Source organism: Siphateles boraxobius, unplaced genomic scaffold, assembly GCF_051911475.1.
Source record: "Siphateles boraxobius isolate OS27281-9 unplaced genomic scaffold, OSU_SipBor_1 3, whole genome shotgun sequence".
NCBI lineage: Eukaryota > Metazoa > Chordata > Actinopteri > Cypriniformes > Leuciscidae > Siphateles > Siphateles boraxobius.
Genome location: NW_027508919.1, coordinates 7,698,592 through 7,725,454, shown reverse-complemented (window position 1 = coordinate 7,725,454; position 26,863 = coordinate 7,698,592). Strand labels below are relative to the sequence as shown.

Here is a 26,863-nt window from a genome sequence, read left to right as displayed (position 1 = left end):
ATTAAGAGCTTTTAATTTGAAAATTTCTGTAATAATAATTTGAAAAGACATTCAAAAGAGTCTGTGGATCGCTAGCCGCACCCCTAAAATAGCCGCCATGAAATGACAACTTCGTTGCAGATAAGACACACCGGCTTTGGGTTTACAAAACTAGCTAGGATGAATGCATAATTGTCTTTTCATTCTTCTTTTTCTATTTTTGCTGTCACCTTTCCTCTTTAGACTCTTTGATAATGCCATTTTCTCTGCCAAGGATAATTTTGATAATGCCAAGGAATAATCCTAAATTTAAAAGTAGGCTACGTCAAATAATTATTACAATAAGTTAGGCTCCATTGTGTAACAAGCAAATTAAAACGATACACATTTATTAGTCGCAATTTGGAAAGAGGAAATAAAACATATTTTGTTAAGAGCATGACTCAAAAATGCCATTAATGGGCTTATTCAAGTCCTCTTTCATTTTTTTAGTTATTTTTATCCATTCCGCATCCCACGTGTGTTTTAGCAAGGCGGGATGTGTCGCAAGATGCCGCAATATATCGGGAGACATGTGGGTCAGACATGATTTTGTCCACTTCATTAAGTTTTGTTTTGGAGAAAAAGTTATAAAAAGTGAATTTTGTTTTGTATCAATTGTATCTTAATTTTAATCAATGTTTCATCAACCAATTGCCTGGATTTAATAAATAAGAAGTAAATATAGCAGACAATATAATCAGGACATTGAGGCAGTGGCGCAATTGCATTGCTCGTGAACCGAAACTCAGCGTTTAAGCTGCCTCACAGACTATATATATATAGAAAGCTTGAAATGTCTAATTTTAAACATTCACAATCATTACTTTTGCTGGTTCCTTGTGACAGCTTTTGCATTATTGGCAGCGTTACCCTCTGGTTACATGAACACACCGAATCAGCACCGTAAACATGGGGATTTTTTTAGACAATAATCGCACAACCTATTCGATATTCTATAATTAAATCAACTAATCGAAAATCGTGACTCATCCCTAGTCACTACTGCTTTATTAATTTATCCAGTGTAAAACCCGCACACCACAACACAAATGTGGCTTTTTGTTAATGACTGTCCTACTACAGGATTTAGCACAGAGTAACAGCTCACTACCAGTTACAATAGACACTGTAACAGTCTGACACAGGCAATTCTAGTTGGATTTTTCTGGCCCGCCATCTAGTGGGAAAATAATTTTTGGTCCGATGCCCAACTTACTTGCCGACACCTGCTTTAGAGTGTGTAGCAGAATAGCAGGCAAGCTTTGGGACATACTACTTCATCATAATTGCGTCTTTAACAGAAAGCTCTGAGAAAAATATAGTAGCACGTTGATCTGCCAGTCGTGGGTCTTTCGTGCTGAGACTCCTAATTTACATAATGATGCATTTAAAAGTTATTTAACAAACATATCTTTACAAAAGTTTACAATGCTGTTGTAGATGAAATATAATGTGGATAACATTGAATAAATATACTTTTGTCAGGTTAGAAACTGATAATTAATGACTCAAACCCCTTTAGTCTCCCTAAACCCCTCCTTTTTGAGAGCCTACTCTGCTCTGATTGGTGATAATGGCTCAGTCTGTTTGGTCAACTGCTTACAGCGCATCGGAAACGAAATGTCTTTTAACATATTTGAATTTCAGCACCGGAGGCTTCCTCAGCACTTGATACACTTATCAAGTCCAGTGCAAGTCATCATCCTTTTAAAGTTCATGCAATGTGGATTTGCACTGCTGAAGACATGTCGACAACACGAACCAAACACTTCTAGGCCTCGGCTGCAACTACAGTGTTTGAGGGGAGGGGTAAAAGTAGAAGTTTTTCGCAGGCAGCCAATGAAGATCATAGGCTAGCTTTATGCAAATATTACATTGTTACATAGGTATGTAACAGGAAGTGAGACTGAAATTGCAGAAAACTCATCTTGGCAGGTCAGAATCCATTATTTCTTTAAAGAGACTTTATTTATCGTGCACTTAGATCTTTAAAACGTTGCAGACCTTTACATTTTACAAACAGCTATATTGCACACTACATGAAAGGTAATTAAAAAAAAAAAAAAAAAACTCACATCCCATAGGATGGGTCAAGCTTTTTGGCTAAACAATAGAAGACAGGTGGGATACTTGAAATCTATATACACTATATATATATATTTTCAATTCTGTTAGATGCTGTTTGTTCTATTACATACTCCACCTTTCATGTGGTTTGTTAATTTAACATCAATGCTGCTTGCGAGACACTTTTTGCAGCTGAATGAGCTGCCAGGTGACACTCTGGTCCAAAGCTGACACACACTTACACATAAACATAGTAGAAAGAGAAACAGCGGTTCAGCTGTGTAAGAGGTCAGCAAAACCTCTACATATACTTCAGAAAACTGTGACTGACAAAGCAAGGCTGATTTTACTGTGGGAACACTCCACTATATGAATTATAAAACCTTACAAAGACAATGTGTATGTTCCTTTAAATCTGTTTATAGTATAATCAAACACAGCACTCACTCAATATTTTCTATAGTATTCCACTACTCCATACTGCAATACGGCACTTACAGTATAAATGTGTTGCTATCAGGATATAATTTGGGCATAATGGTTGGAGCTAGAAGGTCCAATCACACCCTAACCTTACCCTTGACTCTATCCCTTAACCCATGCCGCCCAGACAGGTGGAGCTGGATGTCAAATGGCTCTGCAGTGAACACCACTTAAATAAATCAGATTTTTATTGACAATTTAAAACAACAACAATGCCATGTGTTATAGCATCATTCATTTTCGGATGTGTTCTGTATTGTGCCTGATTAGTTGATTTTATTTGACTATGTATTTAGTAGAGTCTGTTTTGTAGTCTGATGTATTTACAAGGGTCGATTAAATTTTGCCTTTTTATTCAACCACTTAGACTTATCGTATCAAGACCATGTTTTGTATTTAAATGGTTAAAAGTTAAATGTGTTTAAAATGACTGAACAGAACCGGGTGAACAGCATGACACATTATAATTACATTTAATTAATTATGTCAAAATTTCAACACATGTGAACACTTGAACCAGCATTTATGTCACAAGAAGCCTTTGGGTAATGCACTACACTTACTGTTGAATAGCTAATTGTATACTGGTTACTGTAGAGGTGCAGCTGGCAGATATAGTAACTAGCTAATATAGTTTGACTAACAGGTGGGATTCCCTTTACATTCATTGTTTCTTAGCTTAAGACCACACACAATGAGCCCTCTGTGTTGTAATGCTGTTTGACTTCCCTTGCAGGCTCCTATCCAAATACAAAACCTCAAGATTTGGTGTTTTCATTCATTGTTCATGATATACAGTGGCTATAATCTGAAACCACAGAGAGATTCAGGGATTCCAAGTCTAACTTAAACCGCAAAATACGACATGAACAGAAAAATGGAATACAGAAGCATTTCTAGATGTTTCTAGATAAATATAGGAAAAATATTTGCCTTGAGCAGAACCATATGAAAGGGGAAGGGTGGAAAAAAACTCTGACTTGTAAAATTCCAAATTCTAAAATAAATCATTATTCTCAGAAGCCAAAAAAAGACAAACACCAAACATTTGTTAATAAATCATTAACGTCAGCCTTCATGCCACATTCTTTGGGAATTTAACTCATGGTGAGACGTGATGCCCACCCAGTCGGCCCCTACACTCCATATTACACAACATTCCGGGTGTCTGGAATGTGATTGTGACGAACGCGGCAGGCACTCACACCCAGCAAAGAACATAGGGGTCTCCAAAGTAAATAAGCCCCTTTTTCATCTTTCCATATTAAGCCGAGCAAAGATTAAAGAGCTGTTATCCAAGTGCTGTCAGTGGGCAAGTAAGCGGGGAGAAGGGGGTACATTGGAAGGTTTAAGGACTGCTGAAGTACAGTAGAATGGATAATTCAATAACAGGATTCTACTGCAACGCTTCAGTGAGTGCTAAACAGCTGTGCCGCCTCTCAGATCTGCGCTTGCAGACACATGGCAACATAAAGCAGTGCAAACACAGCATTTCACGAGCAACCCTGAACAATTCTGGGACCGAAACACTTGAGGCATGATTAGCAAAGTTTGACACTTGAGGCATGATTCCTTGCATTTTGCATTAGTAAAAATAAAATAAACTATAATAAAATCAATTTAAAAATTCAATAAAATATAAACAAAAATTAAACAACATAAATAGAAAACAGCATGCAATTTAATAAAACATTCCTTTAGAAATATTATTTGATGGAAAGTAGGTTTATAGAACATATTTACAGACATGTATTTAAGTGATCTAATAATGCATTTAATATACAGCATAAAGCACAATATGTAAAAAAAAAAACTGTACTGTACCTGAAGATGAGAGAGCTGTTACAAAATAGGTCCAATGAAATCCATAAACAATCCAGACTACTTTAAAATCATGCATTCAATCCCATACTTCTACCTCAAATGTGTTTTAATGTTCTTGCTTAATATCCAAACACATACACTGCTACCACACTAAACACAAATGTGATTTCGTGAGCGCCACATGATAATCCAACTTCACATATGCTGCGCTGCGAGAACTCTGTTCTGACAGCTCCGTCTACCGCCTTCATCTTACAAGAGCGTGTGTGTTGGGGAATGTGCGCTCTTGAGAGAGTTAGTGGTGATCGACTGAAGCCAACATTCCTGCCTGCCTCTTACTTCCTGTGGAGCCAAGAGGGAGTGGTTGACCTCTACCCACAAACATCATGACCTCTCAACCTAAACTCAAAACCTGTAGCGACTTATAAGACTTGTGAGACTACAAATCAAAGGCAACCTGGGAAAAAGAGTTGGGTATTGTTTGAATTTTAATGATTCCGATTCCAATTCTGCTAATGGATTTTGATTCTTATCGATACCTAATTTCATTTCCAATAAAGTAAAAAAAAAAAACTTGGATATCATTCACATTTATTCTAAGTCTTGTTGCAAAACGTTTCATTTTAGCTGAATACCATGAACAAAAATCAACAGGTCAAAGAACACTTACACCAGGAACTTTTGTCCATGGTTTAAAAACACCATAGCAAAAACAATTAACCCTTAGGGGTCCAACGTGTTTTTGAGGTCCTTGAGATGTTTATACATGCCCTGACATTTGACTGATGGTTGTTGCTTCAAAATGATCTGAAAATCATCTTGCCTACTCATTCACATAAATGTTTAAGTTTAGAGACGTGGTCCAGAAAAAAAGTTCACGGAGACGGAGAGGCAGAAAGCATACCCTGTTTATTTACTTTATTTTACAAAAGCACACTGTTTTGTTTCAATTGTAAGTTGACACATAAAATCGTAGACATTTTACAGTTAATTTTTTCATATTTCTTATGCTTGTATGACCATAAATGATGGAGTATTTTAAGTCTATTTTGCTGCTATGTGAAGAAAATCCAGCAAAACGTGCCGACACAATTGTCGACCCCAGAGGGATATTAACCTAACTAATATACATTTCAAGCATTATTAAAGACAAGTAAACACTCGGTAATAAAAAAAAAAATTGCAATTGCAATTGCACAAATAAATACAACTGAACAAAGATGGAAATAAACACTGTTTTAAGATTTTCAGGTACAGAAACTGTATTCAAATGTAAAATAACCCTGCACTTTATTAATAAAATATACATTACAAATAGGCTATAGTTAAAAAAATTATTCAGTCAAGAACAACAAGAGAATTTTCTCTGTGTCTTTTGTTGTTTGATTAAGGTTATTATAGAGACAGCATCAGAAATAGGCTGTTGTCACTTTAAAAAAACACACAGATCTAATATATTGTTTTGCTTTTTCTTTGTCATCTGCGTTCGTTCACTTTAACATAACCGACTATGTTTACGAGGATATTTTGACATTTTTGTGTATATTTGTCCATTATAGTGCAGTTCAGCATTGCGTATTATGAGAGGTGGCTTTCTGTGCGCCCGTTTTGGGTGTGTGTGCAACACAGAAAACAGTGTGTGAGTCTTCATGCCCTTGAATGGTTTGAAATCATATGAAAATGTACACAATTAATTGATAAGAGGAATCGAAATAAATTTTATACAAGTATCCGATTCCAGAATTGGAATCGATTTTCAATTCCCAACACTACCTGGGAGATTGTAAAGGAAAAGAAATTTGGGTTCATACTGAAATTTGTATAGGTAAACCAAACAAAAAGGACTATTCATAATCCAAAAACTTATAAATAATGACAAAAAGCTAAACTGCACAAACAAGCCACCAACTACAAACCAAACTTGGTTTGTGCAGCTAGGGGACTGTAGCTGGGGATTGGTATGCAAAGTTTAGATATTGTGGCTGAACAACAAATGAGGCATGTTGATGCATGCAGGGAAGCTATCAGATGTCACAGATAATATTCTCATGAAGTAAATGCATATCATTTCAGGGAAGAATGGTAAAGCTCTGAAAGCACTTCCATGGGAAACTCAACCTAGAGTTTGTTTGCATGTGGTGAACATACAAACATAAGAGGTAGATGTAATAAAAGTAAAAATCTTACTGAAACTAAGAATTTAAAAACTTGCCTTTAAGTACTTTTTTTAGTAACTTGTTTTATCTGTTGATGAATAAAAATAAAAATAGCTATGGACAATCTGAGCATGTTACTAAATTCAAACTGAATTTAAAATGATTCTAAACATCTGGTTACAAAGTGAATATTTTAAGTGAATATTTTGATAATTTAAAAAACACATTTGCAAGTTCACAGTTGTCTGACCATGCAGGTAAACAAATTAAATATTTTATTTAGTGTTTAATTGTGATTTTTTAATTCAACATTATTTTATTTTTACATTTCTATAAATTTAAATAATTATTAGCTTTTCATCAACTCACAAACCCAGTTCCTCACATAACCCCAGTTTGGGAAAGCCTGATGTAATCAAAAGTTATGTTGCTTGTATAAGAGATGAAATAGCACAAAGCAAAGGAACACTGTATAGAGTGCAAATGTACTTAGTATCAGTATCTTAGTTGCCATTTTAACTACAACAACCATTTTAAACTTTTTTTACCAAAATGCAGGGACGTTGCAACCATAACTTCTAAGTACATCCCAAACACTATAGGAATGGAAACATTATATATACAATTATTGGTTTTGTTTAGCCACAGAGCAAATAAAATAATTTGAAGCACCTTGCACCTTGAAGCACATGTAAATACCTTGGTACATGAGTATGATAAACATTCGGTACCATGGAACCTATCAAAGAATCATAGTACTACTTCCTAACAACATATCTGTACCATGGCAAAACCACAGTACTTTTTTGTAAGGATAAAAGCCATATTTCAAGGAAACTGTAGTTAACAATGTTTTCTAAGTCTTGTGGTCAGGAATAGGTAAGAAAACAATGGACGTACTGAAGGATCAGATTTAACAGAGTTTATAACAATAGAAACTCTTGTTGATGGTTAAGCCTGCAATAAGGGCTCAGACTTGTTGCATAAGCACTGGCATGAGTACCAGGTGGTACCGGCGCTGACATTTTCAAATGCCACCTCAAACTCAAATCTGACTTCTGCCAGAACTTTGCACACCATTAGGCTTTTAATGATGGCAATCGCGGTGCAATTAAACACTTGCATGCAGCATTTGCAGTAAGTGAGAGTTCCAGGTGCAATGAAACAGAAGTGTTACGCAAATTGCTTTTTTTTTTAAAAAGAGAGTGATTTTGTTTGAAGAAAACAAAGAAATGGGGAAAAAATGACGCACGTCATGTGCTAAAGGAAGCTGATAAGATGTTATTTCAGATCTGGTCGGTCTCAGACAAGAATTGGTACACAAGGTAGCGGTGAATTCTCTTGAAGGGGCTGTTTGTAAGTGCTATCAAGACATTGTTTAAGAAGTGCACCGCTGTCCTGTTGGTTTTCATTCACTGGATGCCTGAGTCACAGTCTATTACAGGAGAAACACATCACAGCTCTCTCCGTGAAGCCAAATGAAACAGCAAGGGAGGGAGAGACCAGCTTCTTTCGTTGTCATGGTGATAAAATGACATATTCCCACTGCAAGCCAAATCTAAAGCATCTCTGTCAAGTGCTTTTGTAAAGCTTGCTATGCTTTTAAATTACACCCAGTCAAAATGTTTCTTTATGCATGTCCTTGCTACAGCTCGCTGCTTCATTTCTGTCATATCAAGTTTTATGCTAGAGCTAGGTTATATTGCACCAAACAAAATGCTGATTCTTGATAATGCTCAGTCTTTATTTGCATATGTGGCCTTTCTAAAGTAGTCATATTATGCTAAGTTATGATGTTTGGATTAGGTTACTGATTAAATGTCAGGGTCAGAAATTAAAAAATAGGACACCCAGAATTCTGTCATCATTTACTCACCCTTAATTTATTCCAAACCTGCATGACATCCTCCAGTGGAACACAAAAGGAGATGTTCTGATTAAAAGAGCAGCATAAACATAATAAAAGTAGCCCATGTGATTTGTGCCATATATTCGAATCTTCTGAAGCAAGACAAAAAAAAATGTTTATGGTACTTTTTGAAGCTTGTAGACAATACCCATTACTACTACTACTGAAAACAACAACTAAGAACTTTCCAAATGTCTCCTTTTATGTTTCACAGAAGAAAGAAAATTATAAGAACAACATGATTTGTTTGAGTAAATGTTGAAAATTTAAATTTTTGGTTAACTATTCATTTACACAAGAAAAAAAAAACACCAAAAGTGACCAAAATGCCACAGATATTTAGAAGTCGAGACAAAAAAAAAAAACATTCCCATAATGAATTTACAAAAAAAAAAATAGTTGTAACCTGATATATATTTGTTTTTTTACAGATTATTTTTATTATTTGTAACTTATTTCTTAAAATTTTAAAACTCCTCTCACTAATCTAATTATTTAATGAATTGATAAGTTTTAAAGTATTTGTCAAACTATGACAGCATTTCTATGTAATAAAAAAATACGAGAAATGTAAAAATGCCCAAGAAAAAATTGGGAGCCTGATAGAGATAAAGTCTCTTTTTAAAGGTATTTTCATTAAATGCTAATTTAATTTTACTAATCTGGTCACAGTCACATTTTGATGTACACTCCTCCACGGGCCATTTCAGTGGCAAACTGGGAAACATATTTACTCTTTTTAAGCTTTACATATTTTGTTTATTCAGAATGCTTCACATTTATTTGTCCCGATTAAATTTTAGAACTTTTAAAGAAAGGGAGAAGGAAGGTACAAGGTTAATATGCATGAGAGGTTAATGGAAAGGGTATTTGGGGTTTTTTTTTGTGATGAAGTGTGAATGTTTTGATGACATTCGGGGACATACCTTGAGCGAGGCAAGAACATGGACTCTTTGATGAAGACGGATCCAGAGAGCAGAATGTACCAGCATGTGCCAATGTCATCGGGACTGAAAGAGAGAGAAAAAGAGAGAAAGACGGAAAAAAGTGTAATTTAGAGTCTAACAGGAAACATAACATGCTTGTGTCTAACATATGGTCTGGTTTGCTGTATGGTTAGAGAAAAAGCAGCTGACACAGACACACATAACATCAATGCCTAATGTAAACACTGTCATCATTCTTGTCCTGTGATACACTCCTGTGTGCAGACAAAAGATGACATTAGGAGATTCCCAGAGGAAAACCGTGAACAGAGCTATCAAACGGCCAACAAACCATCTTTCTTCCTCCTGTAAGTGATGCCAGTGAAATATGACTGCTTGATTTATGTGTGTGTAGGAAATAACACACTGACACACAATCCCCACTCCTTTTTTTTCAGGTCACAGAGCAGTCAGGAACGTTAGACATCTTCTGAGGCATGCTGGGTCGACGCCAGAGACATCCTTCCAGCTCCCGGCGAGCACCGCTCCATGTCTGCATCTCCAGTAAGTGTTAAAAGTGGGAATGTGAGAAGATGAACAATCCAATGAGCAGCGGACATCTTGATCACTGAGTCAAAACAGCACATACACACTCCAGTGTGTAACATGCCCAAAGCAGTGCTGGGGTTTATGAGCTGATAGACAGTCCAAACATGAAGCAAATAATCCAGCTTTCATGCTACACTGCACTCTTTATTATTGCATATTTTAATATGACTTGGTTTTTTATGTGATTTAATATGTTTTGTCTGTGATGAAATTCCTTGTATATCTTCATCTTATCATGTTCACAGGAATTCTCGGTTCTAATGGTGCATTCAAGTTATGTTGCGAAGACTGCATTTACAAGCTGAACGCGTATGAACGGCACCACAAAGTTGTAAATACGAGTGGAAAGCTCGGGATTTTCTTTTTAAGCCCCGATGTTAATGAGTTTGGGGGCGAGTCTGTGAGAAACGTGACGGAATACCACAATATGTATAGGTATTTTTAGCAGTGACATTGCCAGGCTTTTTTATTTAGAACAAAATAAGCTAATTCCCTGCACAAAATATAATGACATTGTAATATAACAATATAATATGTAACAATAAATTTCACAGTGGCTTCAAAAAAATATTTAAAAACATTAAAAAGCAAAACACACCTGATGCACGTTCTTTGTTCTCCATTTTCTGGAAGTAGAATTTAAAACCTTGCTGTATTTTTGTGTAGTTAATTAAGAAATGGTAAACAGCCATCTTGCTCTGGTGAAAGTGACATTGTAAACATGACTTCCCACCTCATAAATACAAGTTTCCCAGGAGGACTTGAACGCACCATTTATGGTCAGTCATATAGAGTACAACAGTTGGGTCCAGGAAGTAAAAACCCTATAACTTTCCATCATAGAGGAATGAATTTTTAACAATAACTTATAGAATATAGACCTACAGTGAGCATCAGTCCACAACCCTATTTTATAATTATGGTTAACAATGGAATTCCTGAAGGAAGCAACATCAACCAGGATTATGCAAAAAATGTCCACCAATCAAGAGAATGGAAAAAGCCAAATAGCACCAAAAAAACTCATAAGTGCTGCTCACCCACTCCCATGAAGCTCAGCAAATGACATCAATCAAATAGGGTCAATAGATTCAACCTCCCTACATTCTCAAACTATTAATTTTCACAATCAACAACTTGAAATCAATGGTTTTGTCATTCATTTTTGTCCTATTTTCATATAGCTTTTTTCTTCAAATCAAAGTTTGTAATGTTTTTATTCTCTTTGTATATGATTGGTTTGGTTCATTGCATATAACTCTTTAAAGAAGAGTTATTTATGTCTTTCATTTCATACAAATGCATACTTTCATTTCATACAAATGCAACCAGCATCATCCTGTGTCTCTGTAATTGGCTGCAGTAAAAATAACATCCAAGAACTTCAGTATTAATATTTCTATAATTGTTGCAGTGTTTGTCTTGTTGTGCCGTCAACCTTTCAGTATGTTGTAATGCACATTTTTTTAGCAAAAGCTTCACAATAATATACAGGTAAAACTTTAAGATAATTTGAACTCAAATGAAATTAATATTTCCCATCCTTGTATTTATGTATTTAGTAAGTAGCCACGTACACGATCCCTTATTTGATTATTTCACCCATTGAAAAGTCCATATCGATCAACAGAATGCTTTCCTTAACTTTGAGTACAACAAACAGTTCTCCAAACTTCTTGATGTTTGTCTTTAAACGAAAATCCTAAACAAACACACACACACACACACACACACACACACACGCGCGCGCATAAATACTCGCTCCAGCATCTCTATAGGACTAATGAGGCAGCTCCTGACTGCTCTAAAACGCAGCACGAGCACGGATTGCTTTTTTCGTTCTCATTATGCATCGCTCCCTTTATCATTGCAGCTTCTGCTCCCTCTTTTAATCGTTTTTCCCGAGCGCGCGCAGACAAAAATGAAGCACTCAATTATTAATCAGCAGAATGCAAAGAGGGAGAAGGAGAGAGCGGGAATGATGGAGGGCGAGAGACGGAGAGCGTGAGGATGTTCTGCACCATCAACGGAGCAGCGCTGACTGAACTGGTTCACTGAAACACTCTTCCAGCGCTCATCAAATGCTCATCAAGCACACAGCCTCAGCCCCTCAGGAACGACTGGGGAGCAGCAGAAACCAGAGCAGGAAGTCAGGCAATGGTTGGAGGAATATGGACTTCATGCATTCATCCTTAAGGGTTATTTATCTGCTAATCTTCAGTACACCTAAAAAAAGAAATTCTTATTTAAAGGTTAACATCCACAGACAAAAACAGTGCTGACGAACAATTAATATTGTTGACGAAGTGTTCACGCCTTTACAAATCTGTATCATAGCAACCCACATTTTAATGTATTAGTTTCTCCAGGTATTACTGCTATAGTAAAACTGGAACAATGTCAATGTTGATTTATTAAAATTTTACAGAACAAACAATAATGGCAGCAGCGGTTATTACTGGCATTTTAATAAAACATTTTTGGTTACCGTGGTAAAGTTTGTGAGGGTGTCACTAGATATTAGCAAAAAATGAAAAGGAAATGTCAATGAAAATGTCTAGTTAACTGGAAAACTATAAAAAGCTAACTATACAAAAAAAAATACCAAAATGAAATTGATTCTCAGTATATTAAAAAGTTGTAAACCTTTACAACCAACTTCTTTAAATATAAATTAAGAAGAAAAGTAAAACATTTAAATTAAATCAGTTAACTTTGAAAGCCATAAATATATTCTAACACTAGTTCACTTTAAGTTGTCTATACTATTTTAGAGTAAGTAACTAATGCCTGGTACATTGTATGATTTTGGGCTGTCCCAGAGGAAAGATGACCAATCGTGGTGATTTCTGTGGTCGTGACTCCCAAATGTGGTCCTACGTCGTTCAGTGAGAGAGGTTCAAAAGACGGCATTGTCCCACCCATGCGACCAAAGACAGCCTGCGATCATTTTCTGACAGTGTCAGAAATTTAACATGATCATCTCACAGTTTGTTTGCTGCCACGTCTACTGACTAGCCAATAAAACTGCAACATGAAATGGCGTATCGATCAACACGACATGGTGCTAAAACTTAAAACTATTTACCTCAAGCTCAACTTACAAAATTGGCATGCCAGGTCATGACCGAATCCATATTCTCCTCTTTCGCTTCCTCCTTTTGTTTTCAGCTGACATAAAAACCACAATTAATGCACTTTGATCTTGCTCTATTAGCTTACCACTAGCGCATACTGATGACATTTTATTCTTCTGTATTATAGTGTCATAGCCTACAATTCAAAAAATCGAACTGTAGATTCATCATCGTAGTCTATACATGTTGTACCCAAGTTTATTAGATCCATGTCGTACAGTGTGATTTGTAATTACCTTATAGGATTGCCGAAATCGAACAGTCTATAGCAGGCATAAGTTACTGTTATCATTACATTAACTCCTGTAGTATTTAACCAGTGACATTATAAAAGTGTTATTGTAAAAGATTACCAAAATAAAATAATTGACTTAAATGCACATTCAAATCAAGTATAGACAAAAGTGTGTTTATAATCTGTGTCGATGTGCCCATATTTCTTGTCAGAGCTGTGCGTTTGTACCCAGCGTCGGCTCTTGGGCTGATGGGATTCCCAGCAGGAATAAAGAGAGAGTGATGGGGAGAGGGAAACCTTCTCTACACCAGCTGGTGGCCATGACTGGGGGGGTGGGGGGGGGGGGGGGGGGTGCTGGTACAGAAAGATGGATCACCCATGCCACTCCAGAGCACCACTCCTGCATGCACACACTCACAGATCACATACAGACACAGTTTTGTGTGAATGCTGCATGAGTACTCAAAGTCAACAGCTATTCTTACACATAAAGGCTTTTGTTTGGTTTTATTTCTATTGAGGCTCCTCAGTGCAAAGATGGCAGGATGATGGCAGCTTACTGGAGTGTGACAGCACAGAGGAGCTCAAAGTGATTCTACAATAAGTCTCACTGCCACTTTGCAATTCTACAACAAGAAACATTAGTTAAATGGAACCTTTTTTTCCCCTCTTTTTAAAATCAAAAATTTAATTTAATTTAAAAACCCAAATTTAGACATATATTTTATACAAACCTGCTTGACGCGTGAGAATGAACCTCCTTGGTTCTTGCAGAAGCTGAAATGTGCTGCGTAACACGCGAGAATGAACCTCAATGGTTCTCTCACGTCAAGCAAACATGCTTGAGCTTCTGTTTACCACAACTGATGTGTGCGTTGATAAATGTTTATATGTAAATAAAAGCCTAAATTGTTCTGTTCATCATAAAGTGATCTTGTCTCTTCAGAAAATATGGACTAAACCGCTCAATTCAAATGGATTCGTATTAGGATCTCTTAATTAACTTTAAGCGTCAAAGTGCATAGCTGCCAATGGAGGAGGGACAGAAATTGCTCAGATTTTATCAAAAAGATCTTCATTTGTGTTCCAAAGATGAACGAAAGTCTTACGGGTTTGGAAAGACATGAGGGTGATTAATTAATGACAGAATTTTTATTTTTGGGTGAACTATTCCTTTAAGATTGTGTACTAAGTACCAAATTTAATTTGTGACTCCAAGCATGTGAACTCCTTTGTACAAAAGGTAAGATTTCAATTCAATCCAATTATACTATAATGTATGATAACATATGTATCGCAATTGTGTATTTTATTGTGAGATAGTCCTAATGCTAACCAGAAATTTCTGGTCTTTCACACAATCTGTGGTTTTATCTAATTTGTAATAATAAAAAAAAAAGTATTGTATTTTTTTTAAAAAGACAAAATTGGTACTATAAATTGATCACTCACGGAAAAATCTATATCAATTGTTGACTAAAATAGACTAATTCATTTATGATGTAAAAAATGACTTTATTTAAGAGCATAATTAGCATGAATAGGCAAAAAGTGTCAGAGCAAATCCCCCTGAGGTTTGTTTAACAAATTTAAACATTGCTTAAACATTATTTACAAAAAGCAGAAATCAATATGCCTCAGTAACGACATTAAAACTTTTATCACAAATATTTTTAGAAGCCCTAGAGTGATATTATTGTCCTCCCGTCCCAACCCGCTCAAAAATAAAGTATAAGCAGCAGCATCTCGGAAAGCGTGTTTGTGTATTTGGCACTAGCGGTTCAGAGGCTGTTTCGGTGGGAGTGGTTTGTTCCTGAGGGAAATCAGCAGCAGCACACACAAGTCTGAAGATTATTATTAGTGCGTAGCTTTAAAGCTGTGAGCTGTCTAATAAAAAAACAGTGGAGTGAGTCGCTGAGGTACAGCGTCAAGGCTGGTGTAACAGCCACAGTGGAGTGTTAGAACTTAAATAGTCTGCCACTGGGAGTTTTGAGAGTGTGTGGATGAAAACAACCACATTAAACAGAGGACTGACTCACATTGTTATACAAACCCACAACTTAAAGATGAACCAAAAATATATGCTGCATTATATGCATTTGCCTTCTAGACAAGCATTCCGAAAGAAAGTTTTTATGTCATCTACACCCTGCAGACAATAAACAGCAGGATGTCGGACAAAGTCTGACTCCTGTTGTTTCCAAACACTCACACACTTTTAGTTGTGTGCAACTTGCTACAGCCAATCAGATACAGCCTTCAAAATGAACATGTAATCTGCATTTGTTTTGCCAAATTGCTGTCTAATTCAAGACACAAACCCATACACAGCAACACTTAAGTCACACAGAGAAACCTGCTGCAATATCACTCTGATCTCAAAAAAAATTTAACATTAAAGAGGTCATTTATGTTTTTTAACTGTATATTCTTGCCCGGGTGTACATTAATTTTTTTTTTTTTTCATTCAAGTATAAGGTTTGACGTCAGACGTCATAAAACATGCATGAAACGTCATTTGTTGACACTGGTGTCAAAATTGCTAAAACATATAATGTTGCCATATTTGAGACAGAAAAAAATTCAGTGAATAATAACTTAAATTTGTAGTCCTCATACAGTCATGTGGCTTTAGAAAACCTGGAATAAAATAATGTATAATAAACTAATTTATTAATCCTTTTTGGTCATTTTAGTGCTAAACAGCATTTGACCTTTTCATTTTTATTATTTGAAAAAACAACAGCTAGAATATTCTGCAAAATGCAGAATATATATTTTATTTTATTAAATACATATATTTTATTATATTATTTATTATTATTATTGTATAATTTATTTTGTTAAAATATAGGATATGTTTTGTCATGTGTTTTTTTTTTTTTTTACAGAATTAACTTGGGTCTTTTGGGGCTGGACGGGACTATTTAATCTGATATGCCCAAATCTATTGAACAGAAGCACATATTACATGTAATCAATTGACCTGAGAATACCTAATTCAGCAGCAGTAATTAACAGTTCAGTGCAGCAACTTTCCACTCTTACACAGGCACAATAGACAAGATGCTATCAGAGATGATGAGTAAATGAGATGTTCCCCTTTATGAACAGGGGGTAGTGACCCCGCGGAAGGAAGCGCCCACACTTCATCCTCCTTCAAGAGAAAAGAAAAATGAAGTGTGAAATTGGAGGGGAGTGTCTGGATCCACCCGAGGGAATATATATATGTGTTTGGGCGTGTGCGTTTATGTGTGTTGGACTCCAGGACCAAAAAAGCAAGAAGCGATGGGTGTCAGACAATGCCAACACTAACTTCAAACGGTGCTGAGAGGATACAAGTGGGGACTTTTTTAAAAACACACATGCCATGCTCTTCAGATGAAGGGCGAATCTAAAGTGGGTCAGTATCTTAGATGTTGTAGATCAATAGCCGTTTGTGTATCACCCAGAAACCCTGTATTCCTCAAAATGCCATTTTCAGCTACTAGGATACTCATTATAACATGACAGAAGGCTCATGCAGCACTGAATATAACACTTTTGCTTCAGCGCTTTCACATCTCACCTATGTAATTTGATAAGACTTTTGAAAAGCGGGTTATATTTATCACCGCTTCTGGAGTGACGATTTTTGAAGACTATTTGTGGTAATGCATTGCACATCCTACAAAGGCTTACAGAAACATAATGGCTTTAAACAAAGGAATTGGATGGAAAACAAGGTTGTTACTCACTAATAGAGCACTTCGTTGGCTTCGTGTCTTTCGTAGCGTACGGTTTCACACATTATCCTAAAAATAAAATAAAAAAACAGAAAAAAAGGGATGGGAGAGAGAGAAACATGTAATCAGTGACATATCCAAACAACACAGCTCCAAAAGAAACAAATGTACCCTCATATTTTTGTCTGCGATTATGAAAAATCCCTCAGTTCATGTTGTGAAACCAAAATCGAAATGGATTTTAGGACCAAAACCCTTGTGGGTATTCAGGAATGGTTGGCATTGTGTTTGAAAAGAAAAACAAACAGGCTGCCTTGTGTTAAGAACAGTGCAAGGACAAAAACATACTTTGTTTGTGAATGACATATTTCGATGTTGGTTTATGCTAGGAGTGCTGTTTAAGCAAACTCGGATGTATTGCCACAGAGCAAAACATTCCAGAGGACAAAAACATTCTTCAAAAGATATTCCATAAAGTTCAGCTCAGTTGGAGAGTAGAAAGTCAACCAAGTCCATCTGACACATTCCCGAAGATGTGTACGGACCCCTGAAGGGGTGTTGGTGGTGTCAGGTAGGGTTAGGAATGTTCTAGAACTGCATGGTCACGTAGCAAAGTATTTTACCCCAAAATATGTATGTCCACTTGTGCATACGTGAGAAGCTGGAAGGTAGTTAAAGCAATTTAAGAGTTCAGACAACAATACAAGAAAACTGCCCAGCAGCAGTTGCTGACATATAAGTTAGCTAAATCGAATATAGTCCAAAACTGTTATTGAAAAGCTAACATTGCTGAATAACAAATATACTTAAATAGTAATTAAAGAGATTAAGAGAACACTTCAGACTTAATTTGGTTTGTAATTGTAGTTTTTTGTTGAAAATTTTTTATATATATATATATATATATATATATATATATATATATATATATATACATACATACATACATATACATATACATATACATATATATATATATATATATATATATATATATATATATATATATATATATATATGTTTTTCTCATATGTTTTTTTGATAGGTTTTTTTCTCCATTCTGTCACCTGATGGAGTTTTGGTTCCTTGCTGCTGTTGCCTTGGCTTTTGGCTTGCTTAGTTGGGGACATTTAATATTCAATAATATTATTGATCTGCCTTACTTAAGGTGGACGTTGACGCAATTTTCTTTTAGAAACAAACTCTGTTATATTATTTTCATGTTATCACTGTGAAGCTGCTTTGATACAATCTGTATTGTAAAAAGCGCTATATAAATAAAGGTGACTTGACTTGACTATACACACACATACATACATATAATCTCACAGCACATCTGTCTATCATTTACACATCTGTATTTATAACTCACCATCCACCACCTGCTTGACCTGAAAAAACATTTGTGCATTTTTCTCCAACCCATTTATCAAATCCTTCCTTCAGTTTTACCTCAGTTGGTGCTCCCGGAGATTGGACAGCGCCTCCATTCCATGCAAGTAGGAATAAACAATCTCCAGGTCCTGCAGGTAAATTGAGAGAGAAAGAGAAAAGATCAAAGTCTATTCATCTGTAAAAGCACACACTGTCCCAGAATTCTCAGCACGGGAAGAGCATATTTATTTCAATAGGAAATGTGTGGTAGAGAAAATGGCCTTAAAACACATGGAGAAATGCAGCTACACAACATGACATTTCTCTACAAAAATATAGATTAGTCACAGTGATTGTAAAAATAAATGACATGAAGCCAATCTCTCCTATCTCAATCTCAAATTGTCAGTAGTTAACACTCATTTGTGATTAGAGTAATCTCATCAGTTTAACATTTAATGTATTCGTTTCTATGGCTCATTCTGAAGCTCATTCTGTTTTTGATATCAACTAAATCTCATTTATAGGTGTACAGTGCAAACACTTCTAAACAAATAGTCTCGGGTCCCTAAACAGGTCCTTTCACTAGAGAGAGTCTTGCTATATCTACAAGTGGCTCTTCAGACAAATTGGTCACAGTGTCCATGTAGCTGAGCACACAGCGCGTCCTGTCCCCTTCCACATGCAAAAGAGCACTGACGCCAGAACTGGGCCGCCTTTGTGCTCACAAAGGCATGCTAGGATAGCAAAGAGGACAAAAGAGGTTCTGTGCTCGCACATAGACTCACTTGATTATGAACTGAGAGACCCTGTATGACATAGAACACAAATGCAAACACACAGCTCACCAAACATTTGCCTTCTGATATAGCACAAGTAAACCTCCGCCCCCTTGTTTTTCTATTAAGACTTATGTGATTGATAGATAAATAAGAAAGAATAAGAGAAAACTGTACTGGTCAGGTGAGACTGTGGGCCAGAAAAGGAAAGATGTTTTTTATTGGTCATTTGTTTTTAAATATGACGAGATACAGGGGGTGAGGTTTCAGACAAGATGAAAACGGACTACTGGCCATAAGGATAAACCACAAGGCATCTTAAAGGGATAACAAAACAGTTGCTGGTCCCCATTGAGTTTATCAGTATTCTTTTGTTATTATATGGAAGTTCAACTATTTAATTACCCACATCCTTCAATATATATATATATATATATATATATATATATATATATATATATATATATTCTTTTTTTGTCTGCAACAGAATAAAGAATCTCATACAGGTTTAGAAAAACTTGAAGGGTGAGTAAAAAAAATTACAGAATCTTCTTTTTTTGGTGAACTATCCTTTTAAATTCCATCTTGTTGGCCCTATGTTTGTGGGAGGTAAATTTACTCTTATACAAGGGTTATGCAAGGTCACATGGACAAACTGTACTGGAATATAATGGTAACCTCCATCTTTTGCAGTGTCAAAAGAGGCTGATGATAAGAAAATCGATTAAGTGATTATTTGTCACCCCCTGCTGTTACTAGCAGTACATTGCATGGTACTGGGAAAGGGTATATTAACAGGAAAAACAATAAAAAGTAATAAACAAAATAAAATAAAACACAAACAAATAACAAAAAAACAAAGGACATATTTTTTTTAAATAGTCAATTTATAATTTTCCACAATTCACAATCGCATATTAAAGTATTATAAGGCTATATAAAATAAGAATGCAATTTAAGAAAGTAAAAAAAAATAAAAGCACTACCATGCTTGCTAGATTTGTTGAATTGATTTAGTCATTTTATTTTCATTTTAGTGCCTGTTTTTTTTTTTTACCTTAATTTTTTTATGCGGTGTTATGGTTGCTAAGGTTTTGTGAGTGGATTCAAGCACACTATAGGTCATCTGGGTGACTGCTGGGGTGCACTAAGTCCGATTGCTTGGAAAAATGGGCACACCTCACCTCACTTTAACAAGCCAAATGACTGGAGGCATCTAAGCAGAAGCACAAACAGTGTGGGACGTTACACATACGATTTAATGCCTAGAGGTTTGTTCAAACCTATAAACCAAAATATGAGCAATAGGAACAATGATGCTTGCTTTAGCAAGCAAAAAAAAGAACAATAAGGCTGAGACAATGACAAAGGACCTTTTAGCTGGTGTGCACTACACAAATCCTCCACTAGATGTCATACCGGTGTAAGATTTCACTGACTCATGTCCAGCTCTTTCTGCACCTCTCAGCGGCAGCGCCACAACTGGCTGGAATGAAGCTCTACCAGAACACTGTGGATTTCTTTCCCCCCCTCAAATATTACTTCTAAATTCAACATGGAAAGAATGTGCAGAACCCCATTTTTTCAGCCCCAGTGTCCTCATGAGGAGTTTTCACTCCTTTATTTATCACTCTGCCAGAAGTTCATAATGAGTCCACTACAACTTTGCTCTAAACACACACTGAGAATGAACAGTGTTGAAACGATGAGCTTTGACAAAGCAGATCTTTACTATTTTTGGTCACTTATAAAAATTTAGCTGAAATAATCATTTAGTTAAGTTTACTCAAAAACTGAAAGAACAATACTGTAAGTTAAATGTATTGTAGGGTAGGTAATTTCGGAGAGGCTAGCAATAGAAAGCTAGCTTTGAAAGCATAAAGCCCAATTTATACTTCTGCGTCGAACTACGTCGTAGGCTGTGTGTAGCGCGCGTACCCTTCGGCGTACCCTGACGTGCACCTCTCCAAAAATGTAACAACGCGTCAATTCTACGCGGACGCAAATGCTGTGATTGGTCTGCTCAAACCGCTCCCTCGGGTTTCACATGCTCCATCTGCGTGCGTCAACGCGGACAATGACGCAGAAGTATGAATTAAAACCAATGCGTAGTCTACGGCGTAGAGGCTCCGGCATAGGTCCGACGCAGAAGTATAAATCAGCCTTAAGATCCCACCCTCCCTTCAGAGCGTCTCCAAAGCCACGCCTCCTTCTAAACACATAAACACACAGCAGAGTCGGCAAAGCATCACGAGAGACGGCGTTAAATTAACTCATGTCTTAAGCCCAATTTATACTTCTGCGTCGAACTCATGGCGTAGCTACGTCGTAGGCTTTGTGTAGCGCGCGTACCCTTCAGGGTACCCTGACGTGCACCTCTCCAAAAATGTAACAACGCGTCAATTCTATGCGGACGCAATCGCTGTGATTGGTCTGCTAGAACCCCTCCCTCGGGTTTCACATGTTCCCTCTACATGTGTAATTGCGCGTCAACGCGCACAACGACAGAGAAGTATAAATGAAAACCTACACGTAGTCTATAGCGTAGAGGTTCCGGCGTAGGTCCGACCCAGAAGTATAAATCAGCCTTTAAGGCCCTTTCACACTGGACGCGTAACGAAAATGCAAATAGTTCACGTCAAAACCATTGACATCAGCCGTGACGTGAATTTGCGACGTCTGTGACGTTCAGAGCTTCAATTCCAAAACTTTCGCGCCGACAGCTGAGAAAACATGGACACTTCATCATCATCATCCAGTGAAGACGAGCTTTTCCTTTTCTTTAAAAGACAGAAAAGAAGGTTTTGGGTGCCCCCAATCTAAAGAAGAGTATGAAGAGTATGAAGGGGAGTATGCTAATCTTGCACAGGAGCTAAAACTTAATTTTTTTCACACATACTCACAGTAGTGATAACCGAGCTGGTTGGCAATGCTACGCCACACATTGTCTTTCAAATCGTTGTAGTTTTTGTTAGTTTCTCAAACAAAACGGGATTCGTCGACACACAAGCAATCAGAAGATCCGTCATTGTTGCTGTGATGTCAGCTTTGTTTCCTTTTATGTGATTGGCTGAAGCCTTTTCTGTCGCCGCAAATGTAAAAATAAGAAAAAAATAGACATCGAAGCGAATAAAAAAGTAAAAGTCGTTTATTCGCCGCAGCATTCGCGTTTGGCGTGGCGTTCTGTTGTTACACAAACAGCTGATCAAAAAATAAAACCATCGCACAAATTATTCGTGCGTCAAAATCACGTCCAGTGTGAAAGGACCTTTATGGTGTGTTCACACCGAACGCGAATTTAATTATTTGCGAGAGTAGATTACATACAAAGTCAGTGCAAAGACGCGAATGACGTGAATTGTGCGACGCGTTTGCCGCGAACGTCTTCCGTGCAAGTTGAAAATTTCGAACTCGAGCAAATGTTCAAACGTCTACAACTAGACGCAATAGACACGTATTTGACGCTCTATTCGCGTTCGGTGTGAACACACCATTAAACAACATATAACATGACAAAAATAATTACCGTAAACGACTTACAAGCTCGGACTTATAACACCTGACTGCTGCAACTGATTTCTGAATGAAAATTATTTTACTGTCTTTATTGTTAAAGGGATAGTTCAACCAAAAAAATAAAATAAAATGTTGATATCATTTACTCATCATCATGTGGTTCCAAAACCTGTATGAGTTTACATAAGTACTATGGAAGCCAATGGCTACCATCAACTTTCTATCTGAAATGAAAATTAAAAATGTTGCTAAAATAAGTTTAAGTAAAAAATTAAAAATGTAAAAGCACAAAAAAGGCAAGCTAAAATCTAAATTGAAAATGTTAAAATAAAACCCAATTTAAAATATTTAGAAACACTATAATAGTATTTAAATAATACTAATATAACATTGGTATTTTATGAGTTTTACATTCAAAAAAATGGGAGTTTGTAAAACATTATAAAAAACATTAAAAAGTCAAATGCTTGTGGTTATTTTTCAGTTGCATCATATTTTAACGATTATGAATTTTATTAGTTAGCTCAAACAATATTGACATGAAAAAAAAAGCATAAATTTCACTATTGCCATAATAATCAAACCATCTTGATTCTGGGTCTGAATCATTAACACATCGTGGGCACTGTTTACACAAAGAAAAAGGGTGAATCTGAAGAAATTACTACTACAATAACCACCACTTATTTAAAAAAAAAAATGTTTTCATTTTACAAAAGGCTGAGCCTCTGGCACTGTTTTCCAACAGATGCCAGGTTCACAGTAAAACGCCAATAGGTTTGCACGCTCACTTTGTACTCTCTTTCTGCATTGTGACTGCTTCCTCCCAGAGTACTTAGTGACAAAGGGACCATTGTGTTTTGTGATTGGTCAAACACAATATGTGAAGCGCAGGGCACTCAGCCTTCGCTGGTTGCGCAACTCTCGTGGGAGTCAGTGGGTGCCGTGGTAACAAGCTGAGCGACAAACACCGCTGAGACCAGGTACAGTATTAATGATGAAACTGGCAAGTTAAGCAAACAACAGTAGTTATTTAACAGCAGCCTTGACTAAAGCCTTAGTGAAACTCAATGAACAAAGCCATGAGACTGTACCTGTACAGCGGCAGCCTATTTAAAAAGTGTTCTGCACACTCCACAAAAGAAGCTCAGCTATGATACAGCAAATTTGAGATGTACAACAAAAGAGACTACAAAAGAAAGATTATGGCCTTGTTCACAGCAGGAGATTACAGTTGTCGGTCCTGTATTTGAGTCCTTAATACAGTTACGTACACACAGTTCAGTTATTTGCTTGAGTGACAACCGCATTCTGTAACCGAACACACACCAGTACATTTTCAGGACTCACAACCACATTCTCGGAAAACCCAAGCTGTGTAAACGTAACCAGACTGGTCAGCCTTTTCTCTTTTACGACAAACAGTGCGAGAGAGCCGCTCTGCTCTACCGTGTTACGTGGGGTTTTGCTTTAGGTCATTTACAGTGACGGAGAAATTAACTGCACATAATCTGAAGGTTTTACATCCAGTCACTGTTCTCCACCGGAGCTGCTTCTGCATTGCGTTGCGGGTGTCTGCCATCTTTGATATTACTTAGGTCACTGTTGCTAATTAAGAGAAAACAGGCTTGACTCCTGTTGCATGTTCATACAGACGGATTTTGAGACGCTACTGAAAGTTGCTGTTTTGAACGGGACATTTCGAGACACACACCTGTGAGTTAATGCGCTTGTCAATATATAAAAAAAAATGACAATGTTAACGTAGCCTAGAGAGCGTATAGCTTTTCCATAAGAGTTTTGCCCTTTCCGACCATGACAATCGACAGGACATTTTGTCTGTCTGGATAGTCCAACCAAAATAATTGCTTCAATATAACACTTGATATAATTCTTTATTAATTATCATATATTCTGATTGGTTGCTTAGGGTCATTTTTACTTTTAGGGTGGAAATTTTTTTTTTATGTTTTCTTGCACTGGAAACATGTTAATATATATATATATATATATATATATATATATATATATATATATATATATATAATACACATTTAATGTCATTCAAAAACTGTATGACAAAACTATTTTTGAAGAATATCCTGGCCACTCTTTTTCATTAGACTGAAAACTGGTGAATGAAGACCACAATGACAAAATAAGAATGTAAATTTTATAAAAAAAAATATTTGTATTATTTATAAAAATTTAATTATTGCATTAATGTATTAATATAAAAGAGAAAATGCCAATAAATCAAGTATAGTAAATTATACTGTATAACTTCAGAAGAAGAAAAAAATATTTTATTTATTTATATATATATACATACAGGGCTCGAAGTGGGGCGGTACTCACCGGTACGCAGTACCGGCACTTCTACATTTTACTCTTAAGCGTACCTGCACTTTTTCTTGCGTACCGCTACTTCTCGCATGTAGCCGGTACTCTACCACTAACAGAAAAAGCGTCAGTGTCAAGCCCGTTTCACATATACACTGTTGCAGTGCGTATGTGGTGCATATTTTTTCCGCACCCGTATTAACAGGTTAGAGCGTTCACACTGCACGCGGATGCGCTCCGGCGATCCGTTCCAGGAGCGGTGTGTAGCCTATACAGCAGTGCAGAGATCGTTTCCACACCGGGTCTGCTGTGCTGCACGTGCTGAATTAAAGTTACAGCGCATGGTTCGTGGTCAAAATGAACACAGATTGACATGAAAATATAATAATCTTACCATAAATGCATTTAATTAAATAAAATGTATAGTATCTCACCATAAATGTATTTTTGGACTTGCATACTTGAAGGAGTTCCGTTTTCTCACACACAAACACACACACACACACACACACACACACACACACACACACACACACACACACACACACACAGACACACAGACACACAGACACATAGACACATAGACACACACGCGCGCAAACGCACGCACACACAGACACACAGACACACACGCGCGCAAACGCACGCACGCACACACACACACACACACACACACACACACACACACACACACACACACACACACACACACACACACACACACACACACACACACACACACACACACACACACACACACACACACACACACACTTGTTTAAATACATTTATGTTAATAAATAACAATAAATTGTTGTTGTACCAGCAATATCTCCAAGTTTTGTTTTTCACTGTAGAAAAATGTTATGATTTGCCAGTGCAAGAGAGTACCGGCACCTTTTTCCCCCCACTTCAAGCACTGTACACATATATATACATATATATATATATATATATATATATATATATATATATATATATATATATATATATTGCTTCAGAAAATCATCACATTATTCAACATTTCTGTTTTTGGAAGAAAGTCTTGCTGGTTTGGAACAACATGAATATATAACAACACGACAATAATGATTAAATCATTTCCATTTTTGGGTGAACTACTTTTTTAATGTTCCAAGTGAAAATCAAGAGATCAGCAAAACCAGCTAAACGCAGCAAATTATATAAGGAACTCCCTGTAAAAAAGCACAGTTTTATTTTAATATGGTATTGGTAATATTTTACATGTGCGATCTGATGCAGATGTTTGTACTTTGTACATATATTCTGTTATAGCCTGTATGCTGGCTTTTCAAGACAGTGACTGCAGAAATAAACTGAAGTGTTTTGCAGCTTTTGCTATATAAAATGCCTCTTCTCAGCTTTGTAGCCCAACATCTTGAATGAAACCCATTACGATGCATCTTGAATGGGTCAAGAGGCTCTTCACATTCCACTGAAGGCATCACTGTGACCATGGCAACTATAGTACAAGTATCTACATGATCAGAGCCAATGATTTCCCTCTATAGCAATAAACCGTGCTGGAAACAGCTGTCTGAGCAGGTGGTATCTAAAAACCATCAGTCCGAGGAGGACAGTCATCCCAACTTTAGGCTGAATTGCACTGTTGGCAGGGTAACTAGCCTTAAGAGTCCCCAAACAGAGCAGAAAAGTGGTTTGTCGAGTATCTCAATGGTTCAATCAAAATCTAGACACCACAGCCAAAGAGAGAGGAGTGACCATGCAGACATAATCA

At 36.6% G+C, this 26,863-nt stretch overlaps 1 protein-coding gene across 27 annotated transcripts in view; it reads right to left on the bottom strand.

Annotated features, from left to right (window-relative positions):
- The window catches only part of rapgef2b (Rap guanine nucleotide exchange factor 2b), a 117,158-nt gene that overhangs the window by 62,961 nt on the left and 27,334 nt on the right, over positions 1-26,863 (bottom strand). For 22 of the 27 annotated variants that reach the window (XM_077247678.1, XM_077247685.1, XM_077247661.1 and 19 more), the window contains exons 2-4: positions 18,545-18,615; positions 17,105-17,161; positions 9,387-9,470 (exon numbers count right to left, since the gene is read on the bottom strand). In XM_077247678.1, the coding sequence (XP_077103793.1) occupies positions 9,387-9,470; positions 17,105-17,161; positions 18,545-18,615 (212 nt within the window). Of the gene's footprint in view, positions 1-4,395; positions 4,664-9,386; positions 9,471-17,104; positions 17,162-18,544; positions 18,616-26,863 lie in introns of those variants that run through there. The other 5 variants (XM_077247687.1, XM_077247688.1, XM_077247689.1 and 2 more) reach the window with 3 other exon arrangements.